The sequence below is a fragment of the Phyllostomus discolor genome, chromosome 5, assembly GCF_004126475.2.
Source record: "Phyllostomus discolor isolate MPI-MPIP mPhyDis1 chromosome 5, mPhyDis1.pri.v3, whole genome shotgun sequence".
NCBI classification, from domain to species: domain Eukaryota; kingdom Metazoa; phylum Chordata; class Mammalia; order Chiroptera; family Phyllostomidae; genus Phyllostomus; species Phyllostomus discolor.
The window spans coordinates 3,021,735-3,047,058 of NC_040907.2; the positions used below are offsets into that span (position 1 = coordinate 3,021,735).

General features: G+C 67.7%; 2 protein-coding genes across 9 annotated transcripts in view; one reads left to right on the forward strand and one right to left on the reverse strand.

Moving 5' to 3' along the window:
- Positions 1-393: 393 nt before the first annotated feature.
- On the reverse strand, positions 394-3,140 carry HES2 (hes family bHLH transcription factor 2). The gene is made up of 4 exons (XM_028511562.2): positions 2,656-3,140; positions 2,468-2,563; positions 2,172-2,271; positions 394-2,055 (listed from the first exon to the last, which is right to left on the reverse strand). The coding sequence occupies exons 1-4, from the start codon at positions 2,698-2,700 to the stop codon at positions 1,799-1,801; spliced, it is 498 nt and encodes a 165-aa protein (XP_028367363.1). The 5' UTR covers positions 2,701-3,140; the 3' UTR covers positions 394-1,798.
- Positions 3,141-6,419: 3,279 nt separating this feature from the next.
- Positions 6,420-25,324, forward strand: part of ESPN (espin) — a 30,441-nt gene continuing 11,536 nt past the window's right edge. For 3 of the 8 annotated variants that reach the window (XM_028511540.2, XM_028511541.2, XM_028511542.2), the window contains exons 1-7: positions 6,624-6,917; positions 9,960-10,153; positions 19,459-19,645; positions 19,768-19,950; positions 20,107-20,238; positions 22,779-22,980; positions 23,953-24,224. In XM_028511540.2, the coding sequence (XP_028367341.1) occupies positions 6,624-6,917; positions 9,960-10,153; positions 19,459-19,645; positions 19,768-19,950; positions 20,107-20,238; positions 22,779-22,980; positions 23,953-24,224 (1,464 nt within the window). Of the gene's footprint in view, positions 6,918-9,959; positions 10,154-19,458; positions 19,646-19,767; positions 19,951-20,106; positions 20,239-21,992; positions 22,088-22,778; positions 22,981-23,696; positions 23,784-23,952; positions 24,225-25,324 lie in introns of those variants that run through there. The other 5 variants (XM_036025227.1, XM_036025228.1, XM_036025232.1 and 2 more) reach the window with 4 other exon arrangements.

Below are 25,324 nucleotides of genomic sequence, written 5' to 3' on the forward strand. Positions count from 1 at the left end.
AGTGCACAGCGGCGGGGAGCCCAGACAGGGCTCAGCAGCAAGAATGGGCAGGCGCGGCCGGAAGGAGGCCAGGGGCCTCTGGATGGTCCCTTGTTCACAGTTTAAAAACTGTATGGAAAGTGCCTGGAGGGACAAGGAGCCGCTGTAGGGCATGCTGGATATGCACTCCCCGACCCCAGGAGGAAACGCCACGCCCACATGTGGGTGGGGGCTCCCTGCTCCTCCTCCTGCCCTGCTCGAGGTGGGGAACCCCTCCCCACTCTCCACACCCTCCCTGACTCTTGTCCTCCGGGGAGCACAGGCCTAGCGGACAGATATTCAAAGGGACAGCAGGGCCCCAGGGCGGGAGCTGAGGCTCTCGGGTTCGGCACACCACGGTCCGCTCACGTCCCCTGTTCGTTACTCCACGAGTTTATTGAGCACCCACTGTGCGCCCAGTGCCTTGGGCGTGGAGGAGCACTCAGCCCAGCCCCGCCCTCTGGGAGCCCACAGTCCAGCCAGCTGGGCCCAGAGAGGGGGGTGAGACAGGACACCTTGCTGGGGGTCGCCCCGGTATCACAGTGGTGACTTCTGCAGTGACACCCACAGCCTCCCACGTCGCATCCAAGTCAGCATCGAGGTCGTCGTGGGTTTAGTGGCAACCCCCCCATCAACTCTGTCTTCACGCCCCTAGTGCCCCGGGCCCTCGCACAGGCCGGTGGCCTAGGCACTGGGGGGGGGGGGACGCCCACCTTCTCAAGCGAATCCTCACAGCGAATCCTCACAGAATGATGGAAACACGGCCGCCAGCAGGACTCCTGCTTGCCTTGGGCACCCCCACCCCAGGGATCCGTGGGCCTCCCCCCCGGGGTCTTCACGGGTCCGCTGGCTTCCAAGGGGAGAAGGAAAGTCTTGAGAACAAGGAGCTCCCAGCACCCGCCCTGGAGAGCAGCAGGGAGCGACAGTCTACGTGAGCAAACGAGGAGATGCGCTTCCTGGCCCTTCACCGGCTGCGGTCACCCCTTGGCCTTCCGCTGCTGCTCCGTGGCCTGGGCCCGCCCACCCCGCCTGGGCACCATCTCCACACTGGGTGTCCTGGGCGCCCTCATGCTCGCCCCACCCCTTCCACACACCTGGCACACGCACCAGGTTGAATGAACGCTTGGGGACGTACGTCCTCCCCACGCCCACCCACCTAGCGAGGCAGCCACCACTGCCGGCGCGGAGCCCTGGCTCACCCAGTCCCTCTGGTGGGAGGCTGTGGACAGGGGCACCCAGGAGCAGGGCGGCCGGCTCCCCGGCCTGCAGAGCCCCCCGGGCCATTGCTTCTGTGTGCCCAGAGCGTCTCAAGCAGAGTGGGTGAGGAGGCAGGCCCAAGAAGGGCCGGAAGGGCATCGACCACTCGCAGCAGGTGCCTGCCCCCGGCTCAGGAGAGTTCCTGGCCCAGCCCTTCGTCCTGGCACCAGAGCCGGGCCAGGTACGCTGGCTGCCAGGGCGGCAGGGACTGGCCCAGGCCTAGCGCCACTTGCACCAGTGGGGCTGGGGTCTTCATCCTCCCCTGCAGCCACCTGCCCCTTCTCCTCCAGCCCACACACCCTTGCGGGGGGCGAGGGGGGGGAGCGGGGGTGAGGCAGGGCCTCTCCCTTTATTTCCTCCAGACGAGTTCCCGGGCCTTCAGTCTGCCCCAGGGGGCGCAAACACCCGGGCTGCCGCCCGGCTGTGGGTGCTGGGCTGATGCCTCCGTGGGAAACAGCAGTTGTCACCAAGAGCTTCCTCGGACCCCAGGGGCAGTCAGCAGGATTGGGGACAGGCCAGGGCACTACCAGGGCCGCCAGAGGCTGGGGCAGCAGGGAGGCGCAGGCGGCGAGGGCGCGGGGGAGGGTGACGGGGAGGGCGTGGGTGGGCCGCACGAGTCCGCAGTGCTCCCTCCGTCGGGGGTAGCGCCTGCCGCCCTCCGCCGCAGGTGCTCCAGCAGGCGAGCGCTCAGGGCGGGCTCCAGGACGCGGGAGGCGGGCAGCACGCGGGTCAGGCGCGCCAGGCAGGCGCGGTAGCCCTCGAGGTAGCTGTCGGAGGGAGCTGCGGGCAGAGAGGTGCATGAGGCTCGGAGAGAGGCTGGGGTGAGGCCGGGGTGAGACGGGGTGAGGCCGGGGTGAGGCCGAGGTGAGGCGCAGGGCTGGGGCGGGGTCACTCACTGGGCGCCGCCTCGGGGCAGAAGGACGCAGGCAGCTCCCGCAGGAAGCGCACGGTCATTTCCAGGATGTCCGCCTTCTCCAGCTTCGAGTGGCTGGAGCTCTGCGACAGGGCCGCCAGGGAGAGCGACGGAGAGACGGACAATCGAGACGGATCTCCGGCAGGCCGCCGGAGCGCCGAGCTCTAGCCAGGCGCTGGGCGCCACGCGGAGCCTCCTCGCCCGTTCCCGGGGCCCTCCCGCCCTCCTCGCCCCGTGCCCCAGGGCCCCCGCCGCGGCCCCGCAGTGCCCCCCGCTCACCTCCTTGCCCAGCAGCGGCAGGATGATGCCCTTGAGCTGCCTCAGGCTCTCGTTGATGCGCGCGCGGCGGCGTTTCTCCAACAGAGGCTTTAGGCTCTGCGGGCGGGCGCAGAGGCGCGGTTACGCGGGTCACAGGTTCTCCCCCAGTCCCAGTCCCCAGTCCCCGGTCCCCGGTCCCCGGCTCCTACCTTACGCAGCTCCGCCGGCTCCCCCGCCCTCCGAGGTAACCCCATGCTTGACGGCCAAGCGGCGCCTATACGGGTCCGGCGCGTGAGTGACCTGCTCGGGCCCGAAGCGGAGCGGAGACCGAAACCTGGGGGGAGGTCAGCTCCGTGCGCTGCCCGGGCACGCGCCAGTGGAGAGCGCCTCGCCCGCAGCCCGGCTTTAAGGAGGCTGCGTCTCCGGGCCCGCCCCGCGGAGTCAGGGCGCCTCCGGGTCCCACCTCCCGCTTTTGTTCCTGCCCGAGGGGGAGGGAGAGGAGGACGGGAGTCGGGGGCGGATCTCGCTCCAGCCCTTCGCGTCCCACCTGCCGCGGGGTCGCGGGCTCGGGGAGCCCCACCCCCCGGCACCGGCGGGCAGGGGGGCACCGGCGAGACCAGGCCCGGCCTCGCTGGGGTTTCCACCCCTCCAGGTCCAGCACCGCCCCCTCCGCGGGTTCCGTCTAGCCCCACCTCCGAGCCCGCCCTAGCTGCGGGGCAGGCGACCCGGTGGCGGCGGGACCCGAAGCCCAGGGCTTGGGCGCTCCCACGCCGGGTTCTCCTACCGGGAGGGACTCGCCCCACCAGTCGCTCTGCGGACGGGGCGTCTGAGCAGGAAGTGGCGGGACCCGGAGAAAGGTCTCAGCTCGCTCGCGCCCTGGCCCCTGGGAAGCGGCCCAGGCGGCACGGGGCCCCGCTCGCCGGACTGCCCGGCGGGGCTCTCAGGACTCCACGCAACCCCCCGGTGGCGCTCCGGGTTGGGGATCATCTGGCTCCCCGCCCTCGGTTTGGACCGGGGAAACTGAGGCCCAGAGAAGCCCACGCAACCCAGGAGCCCTCGGAGCGCGTCTTCATTTCGACTGGCACCAGCTCCGTTCCCACCCGCGGGGCTGGCTGAGGTCACGAGCCCAGCAGGGTGGGGCGGTCCCGGCTGCGGGCGCCCGGCTGCCGGCTCTGGCCCCAGAGGCTGCGGGCCCGCCTCCTGGCGGCGCGGCGGTTGCTGCAGCAAACTCGCTGGGCGTCCCCCGCCCATCTGTTCCGGGCCGCCCGCCCCAACCGGCTGGTGGGACAACCGCCACCCTGGCCGCCCCGACCGCCGGGTGGACCCGCAGGCGGAGGAGGGCAGACCCACCCAGCCAGGGGGCGGGGTGGGGGGGCGGGGCGGGGCAGCCCTGGAGCCCAGCCAAAACAGACTCTGTCCAGGGTGCTGGACCTGCCTCTGCCCCCCTCCCCCGCAAAACGACGGCGGGGTCTCCATCCCCCCAGCTTGCCCCTAGTCCTCCTGCCCCGTGCTACCCCCACCCCACCCCGCTCGAGGCCCAGACCAGCGGGCGGATCAGAACACCAACCTGGGTGAGAGGGAGCTCCGCCCACTGGCGCCTGTCTGCCGCTCGGGGCCGAGCGCCTTTTGGCTCTCGCCTCTCCTAGCCCCCTTGCGCCCTCATTAGGAGAGTGAGTCGCACAACCCACTCGGCCTGCAGGGCCTGGGGTGCCTCAGCCCCTGTGCCCCTTGCACCCTGGAGCCCAGGCCCCTATGAAGCCTCAGAAAGGGACTAAGGACTCTGGGGACCACTCGCTGGTGTCCCCCACATCACTCCAACCGCAATGGCTCCCTCCGCTCCGTGCCCACAAGCCCACCCTGCACCAGCGCGACGTCCTTGCTGGGGGCCCTCCACACTGGCCCCCTGGGAGAAGGGGTGGGGGCGGAAGATTCCCCCTAGAGCACCCCCTCCGTGCCTCGGACCACCATTTGAGGACCTGGGTTGGGGGAGCAAATTCCCTGTTCAGTGCCAGTTACCCCGCATTTTTCAGTCTCCCCTCCGCTCTCCCATTGTGTGCAGGACTGTGAGCAGGTGGCACACCTTTGCTCTCCACCAAAGCATCCTGGGGGTTCGCCGGTTACCTGGAGGAAGGGGGTCCTCTATAATCTGGGGAACTTGGGGGAGTCGGCTGAGTGTACAGGGGGTGTGGTTTCAGGCCTTAGGGAAGCCGGGGCCACTTAGGGCACAGTGGGGACACGGGCCTCCCTGGTCCCCGCCCTTGGGTGCAGGGAGGGCACTGGTAGATGGCCTGAGCCCAGCAGGGGAATAAGAGGAGGCCTCCCGGGGTGGGGGGTCCCCAAGCTGACCTCTGGAGGGTAGGAGGCCGCGGAGGCACAGTGGGCAGAGGGAATGTGCCCCTGTGGTGCGGGCTGCTGGGGAGGACCCAGCGGAACTGGGGGAGCCCAGGGAGGGCTGAGGAGGCCCAGATCTCAGCCCCGGCCTGGGCGGCGTCCTTAGAGGAGTCGGAGAAGCAAAGATGGGTGCTCCCGTGTGACTTACGGAGGCGTCCCGTCCCTCCATAAAAGGGACAGAGAGGCTCGAGGGCTCTTGCTTTGCCGAATGCCACAGCAGCCGCCCATCACCCGGACCTGGCTCCCAAAAGGACGAAGCCCCACGACAGATGAGGGTGTCCGGGGCCAGGGGAGCCACCTGGGGAGTGGAGGCCATGAGTTGCGCAATGTGACATTGGCCATGGAGGGGGCACGGGCAGGGGTGCCCAGGACAAGCTGGTTCCGCTCTGTGTCCCGCAGCACCCCTGCCACCTCAGGGTGTGCCCGCCGCTGCCGGGTGGGCTGGAGGAGGGCAGCTCCAGGGGGGCATCAGGAATACAAAGCAGGGGGGTTGCCAGGATAGGGCGCCCCCCTCCCCTTGCCTGCAGACCCGAGGGGCCACAGGTCTCATGGAGGGAGGGAGGCTGGTCTGGCCAGGGGGAAGTCACTGGACACCCACCTCGGCACACCCACCCGCACCGCCACTCTGGTGCTCAGGGTGCCTTGGAGCGCCGAGGGCCATCCCACACAGCGCCACCGCGTGGCGGTCCCGGGGAATGGTATCCGTGGCCGCGCAGAATCCCACCCTGGGACTCCCACCCACCGTTCCTGGAAGCAGCTTCGCTCCACAGGTCGGCGCTGCCCTGCGCCAGCTGGCTGGGTGCTGGGTGGAAGAGCCCAAGGCCAGGCCCCCGCGGGGCTCCAGCGAGAGGTGGGGGAGTGGCGGAAGGCAAGGCACAGACTGTTTCAAAGTCACAGGATGTGCCGCTGTGCTCCCACAGCCGCGCAGCCCCCACCTCCCCGCAGCCCTTCCTGGGCTCCCAGCGAGGGCTTCTGGCCAGCAGGCAGCGAGGTTCGGCCCACGTGCGCTCCCCCCCCCGCACCCCGGAGCCTTCCTAGGCCCTCTGTGAGGGGCGCCGGCCCCACCCTCCGGTCACCGCTCTGGCGAACCTGCCCACCGCCGTCAACCTGTGCATCCCCGCTTCTCCTCCTCTCCATTGGGCAACCCGGCCCCTCGAACTCACCGTTAGCTCCCCCCACCCCCGACAGCAGCTCTGGGTGCTCCCTGAACCCACCCCTGTAGACCCAGAATCCTTCTCTCCCTCCCTGTCCGCTGGAGGCTCTGAGAGCAGCTCCCGCGGTCTGGTGGGGCTGCGGAGGAAAAGGGGGGCGGTGCCCCAGTTGCACCTGGGGCCTAGACCCGGAGCCCCTGGGCACGCAGGCCTGCTCCTGCCTTGGGCTCTGCCCTCGCAGTCCCCCTGATCCGAGCACCCCTTTCACCACTAAAAACCCAGTCCCGGACACTTCCCAGAGGGACCTTGCGGAGTAAATTCCCTGGCCACCTGGCTCCTAGGCACGGCCATCCGGCCCGAGGGGCGGTGCGCAGGGCAGGCTGGGCGGGGCGGAGGTGGTGCGGGGGGCGGGCCGAGGCTTAAGTCCGGTGCCGCGGGGGCCGGGGCCCAGAGCGCAGCGGAGGCGGAGCGGAGCGAGCGAGGAAGCCCGGAGCAGAGGCCCAGCCAGCAGCCGCTCCGCCTCCCAACCCGCAGGGCCCCGACGGCGGAGCCGCGGGTCTCGCGGTGTCCGAGGCCAGGCGCATGGCACCCGGGGGAGCACCCTGAGCACGGGGCGCGGCGCCGCGGGCGGCACGATGGCCCTGGAGCAGGCGCTGCAGGCGGCGCGGCAGGGCGAGCTGGCGGTGCTGGAGTCCCTGCACGATGCGGGCCAGCTGGGGCCCTGGCTTCGAGACCCGCTGGACGCGCTGCCCGTGCACCACGCGGCCCGCGCGGGCAAGCTGCACTGTCTGCGCTTCCTGGTGGAGGAGGCCGCGCTGCCCGCCACGGCCCGAGCGCGGAACGGCGCCACCGCGGCCCACGACGCCGCTGCCACCGGTCACCTCGCCTGCCTGCAGTGGCTGCTCTCGCAGGGCGGCTGCAGAGTGCAGGTGGGTCCTAGTCCCTCCGCGGCAGCCCGGAGGCTTTCTCCGCGGGACCGGGTGCGGGCCTGGAGCCCCCGGGTTCAGGAGTGGGTGGGGCTGAGAACTTCCCAGCCGAACTTGCTTTGGAGCTTCTTTCAGAGGCCTTGGGTGAGGCGGGCTCCTGGGTGTAGAGTAAGTACCTGGGCAGGTGCTGGGTCAAGTCCTGGCCGCTGCCCAGCCAAGGGCCCAGGCAATGGAGAAAACCAGAAGGGGACGGGGCTCAGCCAGACTAGTGTTTAGACTGGGCCCAGGGGACACGGCACCGAGGGAGACCTGGACCGTGCGTGGGGCACCGAGGGCCTGGCCAGGGATCGCAAGCCCGTGTCTTCCAGGATCAGGCCTGGAGGGGGCTGGGTGAAGCCCGAGAGCCCACCCCAGCTGGACATGGGGGTGTCCTCAAGACTAGCTAAGGCAAGGGGAGATGGCGGTGGACCTAGGCAATGAGGGTCTCCTCAGGGCCCAGAATCTTGGCCTCCCTCCCGGCCTCCCAAATCCAAGCTGCTGCACCAGCGCAGCCTGAGTCTTCCTGCCGCGAGACCCCACCCGCAGGCTGCGACACACGGGGCCCCTCCCGAGCCTGAGCAGAAGGCCTCGCAGGCCCTGCTCTGTGACTCTCCTGCCTCAAACGCTCAGCCCACAGCACTGAGCCTGCGAGCTCAGGAGCACGCCTGCCCCCTCCCCCTTCCAGTCCTCCGGGGCCAAAGACAGCAGACCCACAGGGTAACAAGTAAACCAGGCACCATCCGCCACCGCTGGGCCACGTGGTGGGAAGCACCGGGGAGCTGCCTGGGCACGGCGGCCAGCAAAGAGCCCTCAGAGGAGTGGCCTCCAAGGGGAGGCCTGGCCGGTGAGGAGGAAGTGGCAGCGGGTGGCCAGACCGTTCTGAGCACAAGGGACAGGCAGTGCAAAGCTCCGGGGCACGCACATTCCTGTCCTACAGAGCGAGCCGCAGAGGGGCGAGCGTTGGGAGCGGGGTGCGGGCGGGAGAAGCCACCACGGCCAGGTCCTAGAGGGTCTCGGAGGCTGCCGTGGGGGACTGGGAAGATATTCTGGTTTTGGGGAAAGCCAGTGGAGGGAGGAACCACACCACCAAGCAAGGCTGCTGGGCACCCTGGATGTGGGAGAGGCAGGAGCGACTGAGCGGGCTGACTGTGCCCTACCGATGGCCAGCCCCCTGCCCCCTCTTTGCCCTCAGGATGGCAAGGCCCCCCTGCCACCCTTCCTGGGAGATGGCTTGGCCCTTTGTCTCCCGGACGGCTCTGTTATCAGTTATCAAAGTTCTTGGCACACGGTCCATGCCCACTCTTTTGGGAGGTGGCGTGCCTCCCTGATCCCGGTGTCCAGCCTTGGCCGGAAGCCTCCCTCACCGCCGCAGAGGAGGTGGACGAGCTGGTGGCCTTGTGCCCAGCTTATCAGCTCTCCCACCCTGGAACCCCAGCAGGCGTGGGTGTTGGAGGCGGAAGTGCGGGGGGGGGGGGGGGGCATGACCTGGATCCTGGCCCTGCTCAGCCCGGAGAGATAAGCAGATTTAGGGGGTGGGCCCCAGCACTTGAGGCCCCTGGGGCCCACGTGACTGTTGGAGATTCAGGGACAGGCCAGAGGCCAGAGGCCTGGGGTCCTCTTCTCATTGCTACCCCCACCCAGAGGCCGGAGCCAGCAGCAGGACCCCTGGAGCTTCGCACCCCCAGTCCCCGAGGCGAGAGGAACTGAGGGCCTTCCTCAAGAGCTGGACTCAGGGCATCCTTCACCATTGTCCCCTCTGGGTGACCTCTAGCTAGCCCTGTCCCCTGGGCTCAGGGGACAGGCTGAGCCAGACTCCTGGCCCTGCCCGGGCATCCCAGCACACAGAGGGGGTCTCAGCATCATCCTCAGCTGCCCGGGCTGCTCACTGCTGACTCCTCACACCGTACCCTGCACACCCTGCTTCCTTCCCGGCTGCCGCTGGCCCGCCGCCGCCGGCCCCGCAGCCTCCACGCCCTACCAGCCGTGCCCTGGGCCCCGTCCCCTCCACCCCCTTGCCCTTCACTTTCCACACAGGAGCCTCGGAGGCTGCCTCGGCCACACCTGTCCCCACAGTGCCCTCTTCGGGCACGTCCTTCCCGATTCTAGTAAACCGTGCCCGCCTCTCACCCCTGCCCACGCCCAGCTCCCTGCTCACCTCCATCATCCCACGGGCTTGGAGCCAGGAGCTCGGTCTGTTCTAGGACCCGTGCCCACCCTCCCAAACTGGCCGGCCGGCCTCTGAGTCCAGACCTCCGGGTCCCCGGGGTGTGTCCTCCTCACCCGGGTCATGTAAGCAGCCCCCTCCAGCCCCTCCCACGGCAGACGCACACACCTGGGTGTCCACGACGGCACATTGGGCCCTTGTGGGCCCAGACCGTCACCCCACTCCCTCTGGGTGCCTGGGAGGGGGTCTCGCCTAAGCGCCTCCCAGGGGCCGCTTCTAGCCCGCACCCACCACCACTGGCTGAGCGCCGAGGCCCTGCTTACTGCCCTGAGGGCACGGACGCGGGCAAGAAGGCAGTCTGTTTCCCCGGTGGGCGGGGGGGACAGTGCTCTGTACCGAGACTGGGTTGTTGGAGGTGCGCCAATCTGGAGACCCCTCCCCGTGGGCACCTGGGGGTGGGTGGAGGAAGGGAGAAAGGTGTGGATGCAGAGGGCATCCCGGTGGTCCTGATACCAACCCGGTGCGGCCCCAGCAGCGCCCCCTTGCTGGCCCGGCCGCTCTGGCTCCATCACGCAGGCACCCCACCGGGTGACAGGGGAGGGTGCTGGCCGGACGCCGGAGCTCCTGCTGGGACGAGCAGGGTGCCGCAGCCCGAGCGCCCGCTTCCAGCCAGCACGTCACAGCCGTGAGCCGCCATCCTCTGCAAGCCCACTGTGGACGGCTTGGCGATGCCGCTCGTGAGCTGAGGTTCCTGGACAGGGCTGCCCCCACGCGGGTTCCAGTCCTGCGCCAGCGCCGGGGGCAGGGCTGGACTCGAGGACTGACGGGCTCTCCTTCCACAGGACAAAGACAATTCTGGTGCCACAGTCCTGCATCTGGCTGCCCGCTTCGGCCACCCCGAGGTGGTGGACTGGCTGCTGCGTCGCGGCGGTGCGGACCCCGCCGCAGCCACAGACACGGGAGCCCTGCCTGTCCACTACGCCGCCGCCAAAGGAGACTTCCCCTCCCTGAGGCTGCTCGTCGGGCACCACCCTGAGTAAGGACCCCCGCCCCCCGGGGCCTCTGGGTGGGGCTGGCCAGGGCTCCGGGGGTGCTTGACGTTTGCCATGCCCCTCCAGCATGCCTGGGCAGTGACCACTCCCGGGGCCAGAGGGCTAGGCCGGACACTGCTCCTACCCAAGCTGAGATTTCTCCCCTCCTGGCAGGCTGCCCATGGTCACCTGCCCCACAGCCCTGCAAGCAGACGGCCCCAGCACATAGCTGCCCCTGGGGGGCTGGGTGCCCAAGCTGAAATCCCTTGCTCCCCACTGTGATGCTCAGCAGCCTGTCCTGGGGGCTCCCTCTAGCTCTGGGCTGAGCTCCTTTGCAAGGTGGCTCTGAATGGGGTGTGGCAATGAGAGCCTCTCCGAGACCCCTCGTGGGGAAGGTGACAGAGAAGGAGCGTGGCAATCGGGCAGCCGTGGAGGGACATGGCTGCCCACCCAGACCCCCACCCCTTCTGGCCCCCCAGCCCTCTGGCCAGGCCGTCCACAGAGCAGCAGGTCATTTCCTGTGGCCATCCAACCCATTCCCACCACCAAGGCGGTGGGGGTCCCAAACCCCCAGGGGCCTGAGCGGGTGGGCCGAGAGAGCGGCTGAGCAGTGGGTGGGGGTCTCCTCGGGGTGGGCTGGGGCCTGTGGAATAAGGGGGCTCAGTGCACAGCAGGGGACTCGGGGGTCCTGGGGAAGGAAAGGAGCCAGGTCTGAGGTGCAGCCGGGGTGACGGGAGTCCCCCGGGACCCGCCAGGTGGGGGTTCGGACCAGTGACCTTTGTCAGTACCAGTGGGTGCCTAGGACATAAGTGGTGACAGAGGGCCCAGCCTGAGAACAGCAGCCACCAGGTGAGAGGTTCCAACCACGGGCACCTGCAGGGCCACTGGCCACCAGGGAGCAGGCAGGAGGCCGGCCCGGTCCCATGGCCTCCTGGCAGGGTGGCTGTGGCCAGCAGCCTGTTGGCCCAGGCCCATGGGCGGGGAGGTAGGACAGCCCTGAGACCCCAGGCCAGGCTGCCATCCTCTCACTAAGTGAGGGGTTCCCTGGTTTGGGGTTCACTGGGGGACCAGCAGGCGTGCCTCCCAGACCAGGGGTTCTCCTCGCAGCCATCCCTGGCTGGGGCCATGTGGTACAACTTTCGTGTGAATTCTCTGCTTCTGGACAAGCTAGGGTTCAGGCCACGCCACAGGAGGTAGGTCTTAGCAGAGGAGGCCCTGAGACCCTCCAGGACAGGCTACCGACCTGGCACCCTCGGCACCCCTAGGGTGCCGGGCCTTGGACTCCGACCCCGGTTAGAGCTGGAGACCAGCCCTTGTGACACCCCCCACCCCCACAGAGACGATTCTGAGGCTCCTGTCCCTCCCCTTGTTCAACGCCGAGGACACAGGGGTCCCAAGAGGAGAGGGATAGACTGTGGCCACACTCTGGCACCTGCCAGCCTCCCTCCCTCACATACAGGCCCGCCAAAGCCAGGCTGGTGGTGATGCCAGTTAAGTCTAGACCGTGTGGACCCGCCCCCCCGCAAGAGCTGACGAGGAGCTGGGGAGGGAGGTCGGGGGGAGCCCCAGGCTGGCCCCAGGGGCCCCTCCTCACCTAGGAGCCTGGGGAAGGTGGCACTGGCTATGCCCTGGAACAGCCTCTCTGGCTTGGGGCCTTGGGGACCCCGAGCCCTCCCAGGCCCTGCCGGGTGCCAGCTGTGATTGGGCCGGGCGGACTCCGGCCAGGACTGATGAGCGGCCGGCCCCCCAGAGGCCACCGTGAATCTCAGGGCGGTGGACAGAGGGCTCGGGCCCTGTTCCTGCACCAGCGGCGCCAGCGTCCCCACTGATAAGGAGGCGCTTTTGTGCAGGTGCCAGACTCAGGCAGGAGGGGTGGCTGGGAATTGGGGGGCGGGGACTGCCAGTAGGGGAGGGGTGGGCCTCTGCCCACCTGGCCTCCTACTTTGGGGGTGGAGACTCCTGCTCTCCCAGCCTGGGGACCCCAGGTCAGGGTTCTGGGGAGGGGAGGCTGGGACCGCCCTGCACCACAGGGCACCGTCAGGGACCCAGGCGGCCGGGCCAGAGGCTGCAGGGCCCTGCTCTCACTCTTGTGAGCCTTCGCCCGCCGTGAGGCCTGTGAATTATTCACAAGGGCTCAGCTCTCCCTGGCGGGTGGCTGAGGGAGGAAGGGCTCCCAGCCCTGCCAGTGGGAAACTCGATCCCACCCGGGGAGGCTGCGGGTGGCCTTGGGCCATGGTGATGGCAGGCTGTGGAGCATCAGAAGAGCCCGGCAGGCTCAGGGGAGGGCCTGGATAGTGCCAGGCTGCACGTCTGGGTGTCCGTTAGGGCTTGAGATCCCGCCCACCCACCGGCCCCTCCTCCAGTACATCCATTGGGCAAATCCTCCCAGGGGCCAAGGCATTGCCACCATGACCTTGGAGTCTGCGGCCGTGGGGGACCCTCCACCGAGGCCTCTGCAGAGAGAGGCTCCCTGAGTGGGAGGCACAGAGGCCGGTGGGGGCTGGCCGGGCTGTTTCAGGCCCTGGGTGGGGAGGGCTGTCCCCCCTGGCCAGTAGCGTGCGTGAGTAGCTGGCAGCCCGCAGAGCTCCTGACCACCCTGCCCAACGGGTCCTGGGGCCCCGGGACCACCTCATGCTCACTCTGAGCTGGAGAGAAGCCCCAGGCTCTGCGAGGACCCCCGGCCCGAATGTCAAGGCTGGGGGGTCGGGTCTGGGGTTCTGGGCGCTTCCCCCCGCCCGGAGCTCATGCCCAGCCAGTCACAGCCAGCTGGAGAACCGGCCTGCCCAAAGATCTGTGCTGACCCCCACTCCCTGCGAGCACCTTTTGCACCCGAGACCTCCCCAGTCCAGGACGGAGAGCAGAAAGTGCCCTGGCCGGGAGTCAGGGCAAAAGCAGAAGAGCCCCTCCCTTCTGAGTGTCCCCTGGGAGCCGGCCCCCGGCAGTAGCGTGAGCCTGGCAGCCACCAGAGGCAGGACCTCTGCAATCAGCCCATTTCGCAGCTCAGCTCATTCAACCAATGCGCTGGGCAGTACCCTAAGGGCCAGGGGCACGTCGGTGAGCCGCACAAACGTCCCTGCCTCGTGGGGCTGACAGACACAGGAAGGGGGTCTCGGGGAGGCCAGCCGACCTGCTGAGGCCCCACGACAAGTTCGCTGTGGGTCTCACTGCACCCCGTCTCTGGGTCTGCCTCCCATTCCCGTCAGGTCCTGGGCCCTTAGGGCCTTGCAAGTTTGCTGGGGACCCCCTTTTCCCCTTCTCAGTGCAAAGTTTCATGGGGCCCGGCTGCTTGCAGAGCCTAGTAGGTGGGGTGCGGGCAGCCCCCCCATCCTGGGCAGGAAGCTGAATGGCTCACCCCCTAGAGCGGCCCCCCTTTGAAGGTCAGGGGCTCTGCCTGCCCAACTTGGCCCCTTCCACGCTGAGCATCTGCCTCCATCACGGCAGGGGGGGCTTGGTCATTCTCAGCTACCACCCCCCAGGTCTGCCTGGGCACGGGCAGAGGTCACCGGGGCAGCAGTGCCTGGGGAAGAGCCTGAGCTGGCACGTCTCTGTTGGGGACCCTGGCCCGGGGGAGACTCTGAGACAGGAGGGACCCGGTGGAGTCGGGAGAAGCTCCTCCCATGGGGGGAACAGCCTTAGCCGCCACCAGCAGCTGCCTGTCCAGGCCTGACTCCCGGCCAGGTCAGGTCACAGGGGCCCTGACAGTTCCCCCTGCCCCAGCCCTCCCTCTCGTCCTGTCCAGCCCAGGCCACATTCTCGGGCCAGCCACAGGCTGCCTGCCACTCTCAGGGGAGCTGCTTCCTTACAGTGGCTCAGAGGCCCTCGGCACTCTGGTCCCCCCTCCTGGCCTCCGCTGCTCCTCCAGGCCGGCACCCTCAGGCCTGCACACTGCCTGTCCCCTCCACTTGGTACCCTTCCCCCCAGAACCCTCCCTCTGCCAAGTTCAAGCTTCTGCTCCGCCCGCCTCTCCACACCGCCTGCCCCTAGCTCTTGCAGACTGTAGCTCGCCCCACAACACACACTCACCCCCGCCTTCCCGCCTCGTTTCCCCAGCTCCCACGCACGGCACGGCATTCCGCCTCCCACGCGTGTCTGTGTGTGTCTGCCCTCTGCCTCTCGGACCAAGGAGAGCGAACCCCCGTCCCCCTCCTCTGCGCCCGGCGCCTGACTCCACTGCCTTTTTGTCGAATGAACGCGGGGTCTGGGATCCCAGGTTTTGTCTGGCCCCGCCTTCAGCTGGCTGCGCGTGACCTCAGACACAACTCCCTCCTGGGCCTCCCCGGCCCCTCCGGCACGTGGAGCCACCCTGCTCTGGCAGCCGGCCGAGTGTGCAGGGGCAGCACCCAGCCCTGGGCTCGGCCGCCCACCTCCCTCCCTCTGCGCTCACCCAACGAGCAGCAACGGAGCACCCAGCCCCGTCAGCCCGAGACCTAGCGAGCCCTCTGGGCCCCGTGGTGCTGCCTTGCAGGGGACGATCAAGGGCACGGAGCAGGGACCCGGGGCAGGGACACGTGCCGTGGGCCAAGAAGTTCTGGCCTATTTGCTCGCGTGTGGTGCTTTGGGGTCCGGCAGCCCCCCCAAAACCGGGCTCTCAGGGGCTCACCGCCACTGCTGCCTTCGCCGCTCTGCGCGTCCCGGCATGTGGCCGGCAGCCTCGTGACGTGTCCCCAGAACGAACGAAATGGACGCACCACACGATTCCAGGGCGGCAGGTGCTGTCACCTGAAGTGGGTAGGAAGTGACAGGTGCGTCCCTCGGAGGGAGGGGCAGAGAGAGCCTCTCTGAGGAGGTGAGAGCGAAGCTGAGACCCAGGCGAGAAAAGGGGCCGGCCGTGCAAAGAGCCAGCGCGGTGGCCTGGCGGCAAGAGCAGGTGCGGGCAAGGCCGGAGGGGGCTTAGGCCTGGACGCGCCGAGGACCACAGGGAAGCCCGGGGGCCTGGCAGGGTTGCAGGGAAGCGCCGGCTTCGTGAGATATTCCAGGCTCGCCAATGAATTGGGTGCAAAGCCGGCTGTTCTAGAACCTTCCTCAGTCAGGCTGCATTTCTAACGTGGGATCGTTTCAAACAAGCAGGGAGGTGTGCCTGGGGGACACGAGAGGGAGACCCCCAAAGGCCGCGGGGCCCTCTGTCCAGCGCAGCCTTACTGCACCACGGACGGTTGTCCTCTCCGCCCATCTGGGGGGCAGGAATGATGGGCGCTGGGCGCCCTGAAAATGCCATGTGACCCGGTCGCGTCCCGGGGGCGGGTCACGCCCTATGCCCGTGGCGACGGGAACAAGGAGCTGGCGCTGATCCCAAACAGAGGCTCCCAGCAGATCACCCCCCCTACCCCGCCCCCCGCCCCCCGCCCCAGCAGCGCTCCCTGCCCCTTCCCTGCGCCGGAGGGAGGCCTGCTTAGTGGTTACAGTGTGTTCTTGTCGCCTTCCCCCGAGGGGAGGAACACAGTCATATCTGTGATCACTCCTAGGGAACCTCAGCCGTGGGAGGGCAGCGAGGGGGGGGGGTCGAGGGAGAACTGCGGAGGGGGACCCGGGGCACGGGAAGGGCCAGGGGCCGGGCCAGTGCGTAGATGGACGAGTGGGCGGAGGTGGGGGCAGGGTGCGGGCTCCAGGCCCAAGCCGGGGAGACGTGGGCAGCCAGTCCAGGTGGCCTCTGACCCTGGGAAGTAGATGACCTCACCAGGGGGAGAGTGCACTCAGGAAGGAGGCCCGGGGGCACCCCAACATCTGGAGGTCAGCGGGGCAGGGGCTGAGGTCCAGCGCAGGCCTGTGCAGCCCGCCCTAGGGAGCCGGGAGGAGCTGGTGTTCCAAGGGGGCGGGGCACCTGCTAGGGAGTGGCCAGGCCAGATGAGGGTGTGCAAACCTCGTCCTATCAGGGCTGGTACTGTGGCCCTGGGGGATGGGGGTGGGGGATGGGGGTGGGGTGGGGGATGAGGGGGAGGCAGGTGAGGGAGTGACAGCAGCACCCTTTCCTCAGAGGAAAAACACGCAGCTTTGCAAAGCTCCCTCTTCCGTTCTGCACGAGGAACATGGGGAAGCCCGATGGCTGTTGTGCCCATTTGCCACATGTGGAAACTGAGGCTCGGGAGGGCAAAGAGCTCGCAGGGGGCCCGTGCAGTGAGCTGCAGAGTCCGGGGGGTGAGCCGAGCCCAGCGCAAGGCGCAGGGGCTGCATCGAGCAGACCGCTTTCCCCCTAGGTGGTCACGGTGGCTGCAGCCTGATGGGCTGGACCAGGGTGGGCTCCACAGGTCCCCCGATCCCCGCCCCTCTCCTGTAGGCAGGGACTCCCGCTTGGCGAGGCTGGGCACCCAGGCCAGCTGGGGCACTCAGGCCAGCAGCGCCCCCCTGCACAGAGGCACGGGGAGGAGGGGTCTTAAAAGGCAACCTGGCACCAGGCAGATGCTGAGGGCTCCCGGTGTGCGTCGCACAGTGGAATGTCGCCTCCACCTCTGGGAGGCTTGGAGAGGCCAAAGACACCTTGGCGCAGCTTGAAGAGGCTCAGCCAGGTCCTCCCCACACCCAGGTCCTCCTGTGCCTCTCTCTCACTGAGTGATCTTAGATGCCTGTGCCTCAGTTTCCCTGTATGCAAGAGGAAAACAGTGGTGACACCTACCTCATCAGGTCATTTTACAAGGACAAGATGAGCACGTGTGAACCACACTCCTCACAGGTCCTGGGGCAGAGAAATCAATAGAGGGTGCCTGCTGCCACTATTACGGACTATTATTATTATTATTATTATTACTACCATTACCACCACTATTGTCAATCCCTCCTTCCCTCATTAATGTGTTCCTTCTGTCCATCCACAGTTCCTTCTGTCTATCCACCCCCCTGGCCCCCAGCCGAGGTAACAAGGACCCCCTTGCCCACCCTGGCCCAGCAGCAGACCTACCCCGTGTCCTGGGGTCTCTCAGGCTGCAGCTGTGACCCCCAAATGGGGCTCGTGAGTACCGAGGCTGAGCCACCCATAGCAACAGTGCGGGGCTCGGACAGCCACGGAGCACTTCCTCCGCACTGGGGGCCCAGCTGCGGGGGCCCTGCTGCCTGCCAGCTTCTCAGGCCTTCTCAGGCTGCTGGGCACCCCTGGGTCATGGACACCTGCCAAGCGGGGGCTGCAGGGAGGGGGGCAGGGCTCCTGGCAGACCTGGTGCCCCAACGTGGTTACATGGCCTTGGGCACCCCCAGAGAGAGCCCAGTGGGCCCTGGGCGGTGGCCGCTCCAGCCTTCGATCCCCGGGACCCCAGCCTTCCCTGTGTGCCTTGGTTACGGGGTGAATAATTCAGGCCACTGAGTGTCAGTCATGAAATATTGAGCGGGCTGTTACCGGGGCACCAACCTGTGAGTGTGCGTGGGTGGGGGCGAGGCTGGCACCGGCGCGTGGGGGCCGGTGGCCCTGCTCCAGCTGGTTCGTGAGGCGAGGCATGCATGTGAGTCTCTGATGTGCGTGCTGTGTGGGCACCACCCACTGGCGGACACCCCTCCACCCCTGACACTGGTGGGGCACGGGGGGCAGCCAGGCAGGGTCCCTGCTCCTCCCCAGACGTGTGAGGCGCTGGGCTCAGCGTCAGCCCGGCCAGTGGCAGCTCCGAGTGTGCGGAGGGCAGCCCGGGTCAGGAGGAGGTGGAGGGCAGGGACCGGCTGCTCGGTGGGCGCTGCCAGAGGTCAAGGAAGTGGACAGGGGCCAGGGTTTGAGGGACAGGAAGAAGTCAGCTGGGAGGCTGGTGGGAGGGGATTGAGAGGGAGGGGCCACGCCCCGTTGGGGGTGAGCAGAGGGGGGGTGAGTGGGCAGATGGAAGAGCAGTGAGCAGCCTTGTGCCTGTGCTGGTGGCTGGCAATTGGACAAGGGAGGGAGGGAGGGCGTGCAAGGTTGGGTGGGGCAAGTGGTCGATGAAGTGAGGGGGTAGATGGGTGACGTCGTAGGAAGAATTGCACTACCTGGGGCACAGAGGCTGGTCCCGCACAGTGGGGCCCAGCTGCTCCCCAGAGTTTGGAATCGCGGGGGAGGTTGATGGGCAACGGCTGGGTCTGGACCGAGATTGTGGCTCCACCCAGTGTCCGGCTCCGGTAACTGCACCCTAGGCCGCGCTACCCACTTGCAAGTCACAGCAACTGAGGCTCAGCCCGCGGCGGGGTCAGCTTCCCTGGTCCCCAGCGACCCTTCCCCTCCAGGGGCCGGCACCCTGCTCCCCAGGGAGGGCCCTCCTGTGGGAGCTGGGGAACGGGGACGAGGGACATGCCAGGTGCAAGCCAGGCCCCAGGGAGACCCCATGGAGCCAAGAGATGGAATGCCCTCTCTCCGCTCCCTGTGGGCCTACTGCACGCACGCCAGGCGCTGCACCGCACCAGCAAACGTGCATTCACAGGGCACTCACCAGCTGTGTGGCCTCAGGCAAGTCACGGCCTCTGAGCCTCAACTGCCCCTTTGCAAAAGGGACCTAAGTTAGGGCGCTCGGTGGGAACCTGCCTGTTCCCATCACAACCCAGCACACACCGCGTGCCCGCAGAGAGGGGCAGCCCTCGGTAGGGTTTCGGGTGAACAGCACCCAGGATACCCGGCTGGACTGTGATTTCAGGTGAACAACAAATCATGTTTTAGTGCACGTATGCCTTATGCAGTATTGGGGATATACTTGCATTTTAGAAATGATGTGTTGTTTACCTGATATTCACACTGAAGTGGACATTCTGTGTTTTATCCGGCAACCTCACCACTCGGCCCCCTGGGGACTCAGACCTCTGGGGGAGGCAGGGGCCAAAATCACTTATGCTCAGCCAGGCCCGAAAGGTGGTCCCTGAACCCAAGGCAGTGTGGGTCGCACAGGTAAGGCAGGTCTGCTCTGCCCGGGGGCGCCTGGGTAAGACTCATGGAGGCAGCATCTGTGCTTTGTATCAAAGAGGGAGGAGGGGAGGGTGTCCTGGGGGGAGGGGGGATGATCTGAGGCAGAGAGAGCAGACGGCAGGTATGGGTCCGTGTGGCTGAAAAGGTAGGGAGGCTGGGTCACCGTGCCCTTGGAGACCTTGGCGGAAGGGTGGGCTACTTACTGAGGGGGCGACAAGCTCAGCCAGATGTGCATTATAGAAGGCAGGCTGCTGGGAGAGGGGGAGCAGGGCGCAAGCCGGAGGTGTCCCCTGGGGGAGGCCGGCCCAGGCCTGAGTGCAGGAGGCGTGGGGACAGTGGGTCCTAGGGACTAGGCCCTCTCCGCCCCACCCACCGCGCCAGCCCTCCAGAACCCCCCTGAAGGGGGCGGGCTTCCCAAGAAGCCTTTGGAGAGGGCGGGCGCTGAGAGCCTCTGTGGGTGCTTCCCGTTCGCAGGGGAGTGAATGCCCAAATCAAGAACGGTGCCACGCCCTTGTACCTGGCGTGCCAGGAGGGCCACCTGGAGGTGACGCAGTACCTGGTGCAGGAGTGCGGCGCGGACCCGCACCTGAGCGCCCACGATGGCATGACTCCGTTGCACGCTGCGGCACAGATGGGTCACAGTTCGGTCATCGTGTGGCTGGTAAGCTCGCGGACACAGCGAGGCGGAGCCCGGGAGGGGGCGGGGCCTGCGTGGGGACGGGGGCGGGGCCAGGAGGGCCGGGTGCCCAGCCCAGCCCCCTTTCCCCGCCCCCTCCCGCCCAGGTGAGCTGCACCGACGTGAGCTTGTCCGAGCGGGACAAGGACGGCGCCACGGCCATGCACTTTGCGGCGAGCCGCGGCCACGCCAAAGTGCTCAGCTGGCTCCTGCTGCACGGCGGCGAGATCTCGGCCGACCTGTGGGGCGGGACCCCACTGCACGACGCCGCCGAGAACGGGGAGCTGGAGGTGACGGCGAAGCCGGGGCGGGGCGGGGCCGGGAGGGGAGGGTCTTGGGCAGGAGGGCGGGCGCACGCTCCCGGCGGCGCCGGGTTCTCCGCACCGCGCTACCCGGGCGCGGGGCTCCGGGCCCGCGGCGGGGGTCCTCACCGCGTCACCCTGCAGTGCTGCCAGATCCTGGTAGTGAACGGCGCGGAGCTGGACGTCCGCGACCGCGATGGGTACACAGCCGCCGACCTCTCAGATTACAACGGCCACAGCCACTGCACCCGCTACCTGCGCACGGTGGAGAACCTGGTATGACCTGGACGCTGCTCCCCGTTATCTCATCCCCGCCCCGCCCCCCCTTCCCCCAGCGGTAGGTTCGGTTACCCCTTCTACCACCAGGCCGAGGTGCAGCTAGGCGATCACACAGAGAGGAAGGGCCCTAGGCCGTGACTCCATGTGACTTCTGAGCCCAGACCACTGACCGCTGAGGGGTGGGGGGTGGAGGCACCAAGGTCAAGAGAAGGAGGCCCAGGGTCATGCTGATGAGCAGGGAGGCTGGGAGAAACCACAAGACACATCCCCACGGGAGCGGCACCGGCCTTTCGGCTGGCTGCAGCCCACATGTACAGTTCGATTAACCCCTCCCACCACCCTCCCAGGCAGGTAGGGTCAGTGTCCCCATTTCAAGGTGAATGGAGACTCGGGGGGACCCGAGGCCCACAGCTAGGACGTGGTGGAGCCCACTGGCCTGGCCTGGGGCCACCTCTCTTGACCACTACCCCCTCTGTTCACTTACGCTGAGCTACTGCATAGCAAGAAACCCGTGTTATTCTTTTTAAATTCTTTTATTACGGTTACACAGCCGTGACGTGACCCACTGGGACATGAGCTCGGGTGGGGGGCTTCAATCCAGGGTTCTGTGTCATCGGGTGCGAGCCCCGCTTTGGGACAAGTGGGAGGAAAGGGGGCTGGCCCTCACAGGTGCCACCAGAAGGACACTGACCAGCTCCAAGGGGAAGCCTGGCCAGGAGGGGCTGCAGGATGAGGCCCGGAGAGGAGCAGGTGGGAGGCCCCTTGCCACACGGCCTGCCTGCCTTGTGTGTGAGCACGGGGGGCACCCTGGGTCTGGGGACTCCAGCGCACAGCAAGGCCCCGGGGTCAGGGGGTGAACTGGACCTGAGGAGGAATTTCCCCCCGACGGGGCCTCCCAGAGAGAGAGTGGTGGGTTGGCATAGAGGGAGTGAGCTCCCTGTCACCAGGGTGTGCAAGCAGGGGCCAACAGCAGGAGGGGCCTTTCTGCGCCAGAGATGAATTCTTCCATCTGGGAGAGTCCGAGGTAGGCCCTGTTGTGCGGGCCGGGGCGGCACGGAGCCCCGTCCCCTCCCGACGGCAGCTGCTGGCACTTGGCGGCACACGCCAGTCCCCGACACCTGACCCCGGGTGCACCCTGCCTCGTGCTGTGGGGTGTAATCTCAGTTAATCTGCACAGTAAATGAATACTAATAGTGGCTACGTATGGCATTCCCTGGCCACCGTGCCCGCACTTCGCTCACTTTTAAAATCATGGTGACAGCCTGACGGGGCAGGCGGTAGCGCAATCCCATTACGGTAAGGAACTCGGCTCCAGAAAAGAAAAGGGGCTTGCCCAAGATCAGGTAGCTAGTGAGCGGGGGTGAGGGGGGATTTGAAGTCAGCATCCCTGGCTGCAGAGCCCCGCCCCCAACCTCTGTTTCCCGTGGGGTCAGGCCAGGCACCCGAGGTGCCCGTGGCTGAGGGCCAAGGAAAGGGCATCATCGGCTGCCCCTCCCCCACCTCCACTGCTGTGGGTCCCCTAGGCTCCTGACAGCAGGGCTGGGGCCCCCCGCCGAAGTGTGTGAGGCATGGGGGTGCTGGCCACCGAGGCGGGCCCGGTGGTGACGGCGACAGATCCAGGCACAGAGGACGCTGGCCCAGAAAGAGCAAACAGTCCCGCAGGGCCCCTAATTACAGGCCAATGAGCGTGGCCGCGGAGCCGTTACCTGGTGCCAGGCCTGCCTCCCTCTCCCGGGAGGCCTGTGACACTTCTCGGGCAGGGAGGGGGCACGGGGCAGGGAGAAGCAGGCCCGGGCAGGAGCGGTGAGCACGCAGGCTTGCCGGCAGCAGGGCCGGCATGGGCAACGTAAGCAGGGCCCCCACCCCAGCCCGCTCCTGTGCCGGGGAGGGTTGGGGGGGCAGGCCTGTAGGCAAGGGGCACTGGCAGTGGCGGGGGATGGCAGGCTTGGAGGTCTCAGCTCTGATGCCCACCTAGCTCTGTGGGGCCACCCCAGGCCCTGCTGCTTCCCCGAGGGCCCCTTCGGGAGACAGGGACTGGGCTGCTGTTGGGGCATGCCCAGTCGGGCCAGGAGAGACGGGGTCGCCGGCCAGGTAATGAATCAGCCCTTCCTGCAAGCTGTGGGGGCCGTGCACTCCTCCCTGCCCCCAGCTGCAATCAGTGTCCTCACCAGCTGAAGAGCCTGAGCCCCCTCCCCACACATACACTGGAGCCCTGGCCCCCTGCCCAGCCGCTGCCACGGGCTTCCCGCCTGGGGGTCCAGCCCGGGGCCTCCTCTCCCGTCTGTCTCTCAACGCTCCTGAGCAGGGCGGGGCCAGAAGGGTTTTCCCAGGAACCCACGGTGCTGCTGCTGGGGGGCTGGGCTGGACTCGTAGCCTAGGGAGAGCCTCAAAGACCCACTCGTGATGGAGAAGAAGCCCAGAGAGGGCCGTGGCTGAGCCGAGGTCGCATAGCGAGGCGTGGCCGAGCAGGACCCTGGCCCAGAGCCGGCTGGGCTCTGGGGCTGGTGGTCCTCACGGCCGCCCCCCCTTCCGCTCAGAGCGTGGAGCACCGCGTGCTGTCCAGGGACCCGTCCGCCGAGCTGGAGACCAGGCAGCCGGACTCGGGCATGTCCTCGCCCAACACCACCATGTCGGTGCAGCCCCTGAACTTCGACCTCAGCTCGCCCGCCAGCACGCTCTCCAACTACGACTCCTGCTCCTCCAGCCAGTCCAGTGTCAAGGGCCGGCGCCCGCCCCGAGGTGAGTGGGCCGGGGGGAGGGGGAGGAGGGAGAGCAAGCCGGAGCCAGACCCCTGGGCGCCGAGGGCCAGCCGCGGCCCGCTCTGCCCACAGCTGGTGCTGGAGGCTGCCCAGGTCACCAGGAGAGGACACCAGTTCTGATGAGAGGCAAGGGGGTCGTGCTTGCGTGTCCCCATCACAACACACATGTATGTACATGCATCCACACACTCTCTCCCTGACAAGGCCCGCATGCACCCCACGCACGACACCATATTCTGATTCACACACTCACACACGGTTCCCCAGACCGTACACACTCAAGAATGCACACTTGTACATGTGTGCACACAGCCTCCAGGTGACAATGCACAACCGCACATACAGAGCTGTGCAGACGCACGCACACGCCCGCACTACCCGCAGGCACACAACTCTCCATTCTATACCCTCCGTGGGGTCACACCCCCCCCCCACGTCCACAGGCCAATGCAGACACTTTCACAAACAGAGAGAAGCGTGTGCACTCACACACAAACATGCACAGTGCGCCAGCGCTCAAGCCAAAGCTGGACACACGCACACGGACCACGCCCCGAGCGTAGGTGTCTGCCCACTTGCCGTGCCGGCCTCATGCCACCAGGTGGTGGTGGCCCGCGGAGGCAGGGTGTGGCCACCCGTATTCCTGCCACCTGCCCTGCCAGGTCTGCTCTGAAAAGCAGGCCCTCCGCCCTCCAGGTGGCCCTGCTCTGAAGGCACACCCTGGAGCCCGAAGTCCCCCGGTGCCTCCCCCCCACACCGGAGCCTGTGGTCTCTCCCCAGCAGGTGCAGGGCTGGGGGCGGGCAGGGCCACGGCGAGGGTGGGGCCGCGCTGGGCTGCACCCCTCGCTCCACCTCCCCGCTTGGCAAGTCGCTTATGGGCAGCCGAGGGTCTCGGTCCTGGGGGACGGCCCCTCTGCCGACGCGCACAGCCAGCCTCCCCTGCCTCCCCCAGGGCCCCCCAGCACCAGAGCTGCAGACATACAGAGCTACATGGACATGCTGAGCCCGGAGCTGAGCCTGGCCCAGGGCAAGACGGAGAAAACCACGGCACCCCCACCACCGCCCAGCTTCCCTCCGCCGCCCCCTCCCCCGGGCACCCAGCTGCCTCCTCCCCCACCGGGCTACCCGGCGCCCAAGCCCCCCGTAGGGCAGCAAGCCGCTGACATCTACATGCAGACCAAGAGCAAACTCCGCCACGTGGAGACCCAGGCCCTCGGAAAGGAGGTAATGAGCCTCCCCCCGCCTTCCCGCCTCCAGCACCAGGCCCGGGCTGGTGGGCGCAGCGGAGGCCAAGGACCGCCGGGCTCGTGGGCACGGGGCGGGGGTCCCTGGACCAATGGCCTGATCAAGGGTCCACATTCCTGGTCGGCCCCATGGGGGGCTCGGGGCTGGGCAGTGGGCACGGGGAGATGGGTAGGACAGAGCGACCACCCTCTGGGGAGCTGGGGGCAGGGGAGGGTTTGGAACCTGTACCCAGAATGTACCCAGAACGTACCCAGACGGTCATGCCTTTCAAGGGGCTGGGTCCTCGCTGCCCCTCTTGCATGGAGTGGCAGGATGGTCGTGGAGTCTGCAGAGAATGCATCCTCGGGGTGGGAGATTCGGACGGGGACGGCGCGGCTGTGGAGGAGCAGGCCAGGGGGTGGGGGGCAGGGAGGGTGCGGTGCAGGACTCTGCAGTCCGTCAAGGCTGGGGGGTGGTCAAGAGGAGGCTGACTTCCGGTTTGGGACTTGAGGGCCCGTGCTGGTGGAGGGCGGAGGCTGAGGTGGGAGTGCTGGGGTGGGGGAGGGGAGGAGTCCAGGCCGGAAGGGCCTCTGGGACCCCTCGGAGGCTCCAGCGTGGGGCGGGTGGGACAGAGGGCTGGTCCGGACAGCCCTGAGAGTCCTGGGCAGGGGGGCCCAGAGGGGGCCCTGGGGTGCTGGCCAAGGGGACAGTGAAAAGCTGTTCTGAGAGGTGGCAGCCGGGGGTGGGGGGCAGCCTGAGCCCTCAGGTGGTTGAGTGTGGGGTGGAGACCCCTGAGGGTCCTGTGGGGGCCCTGACCGTGTAGCTCTCTCTCAAGTCCAAGGCAAGCTGTTCCAGGGCCAAGCTCAGTAATCAATTCCCACAGGTGACCCAGGTCACAGGGCCACTGGGCGGGGGAGGAGAGGGAGGGACGGAGCCTCCACAGTGACTCTACCCACCCCCTTTCACCCCACCTCCGACCAAGCTCTCAGCCAGGTTCCCCTTTCATCTCCAGAAGGTGGGGGCCCTGGAGAGGCCTGCAGGGGGCAGAGAACCTTCCCGACTGGGGTCGTGAGCCCTGCCGGAAGCCCCAGGACAGGTGG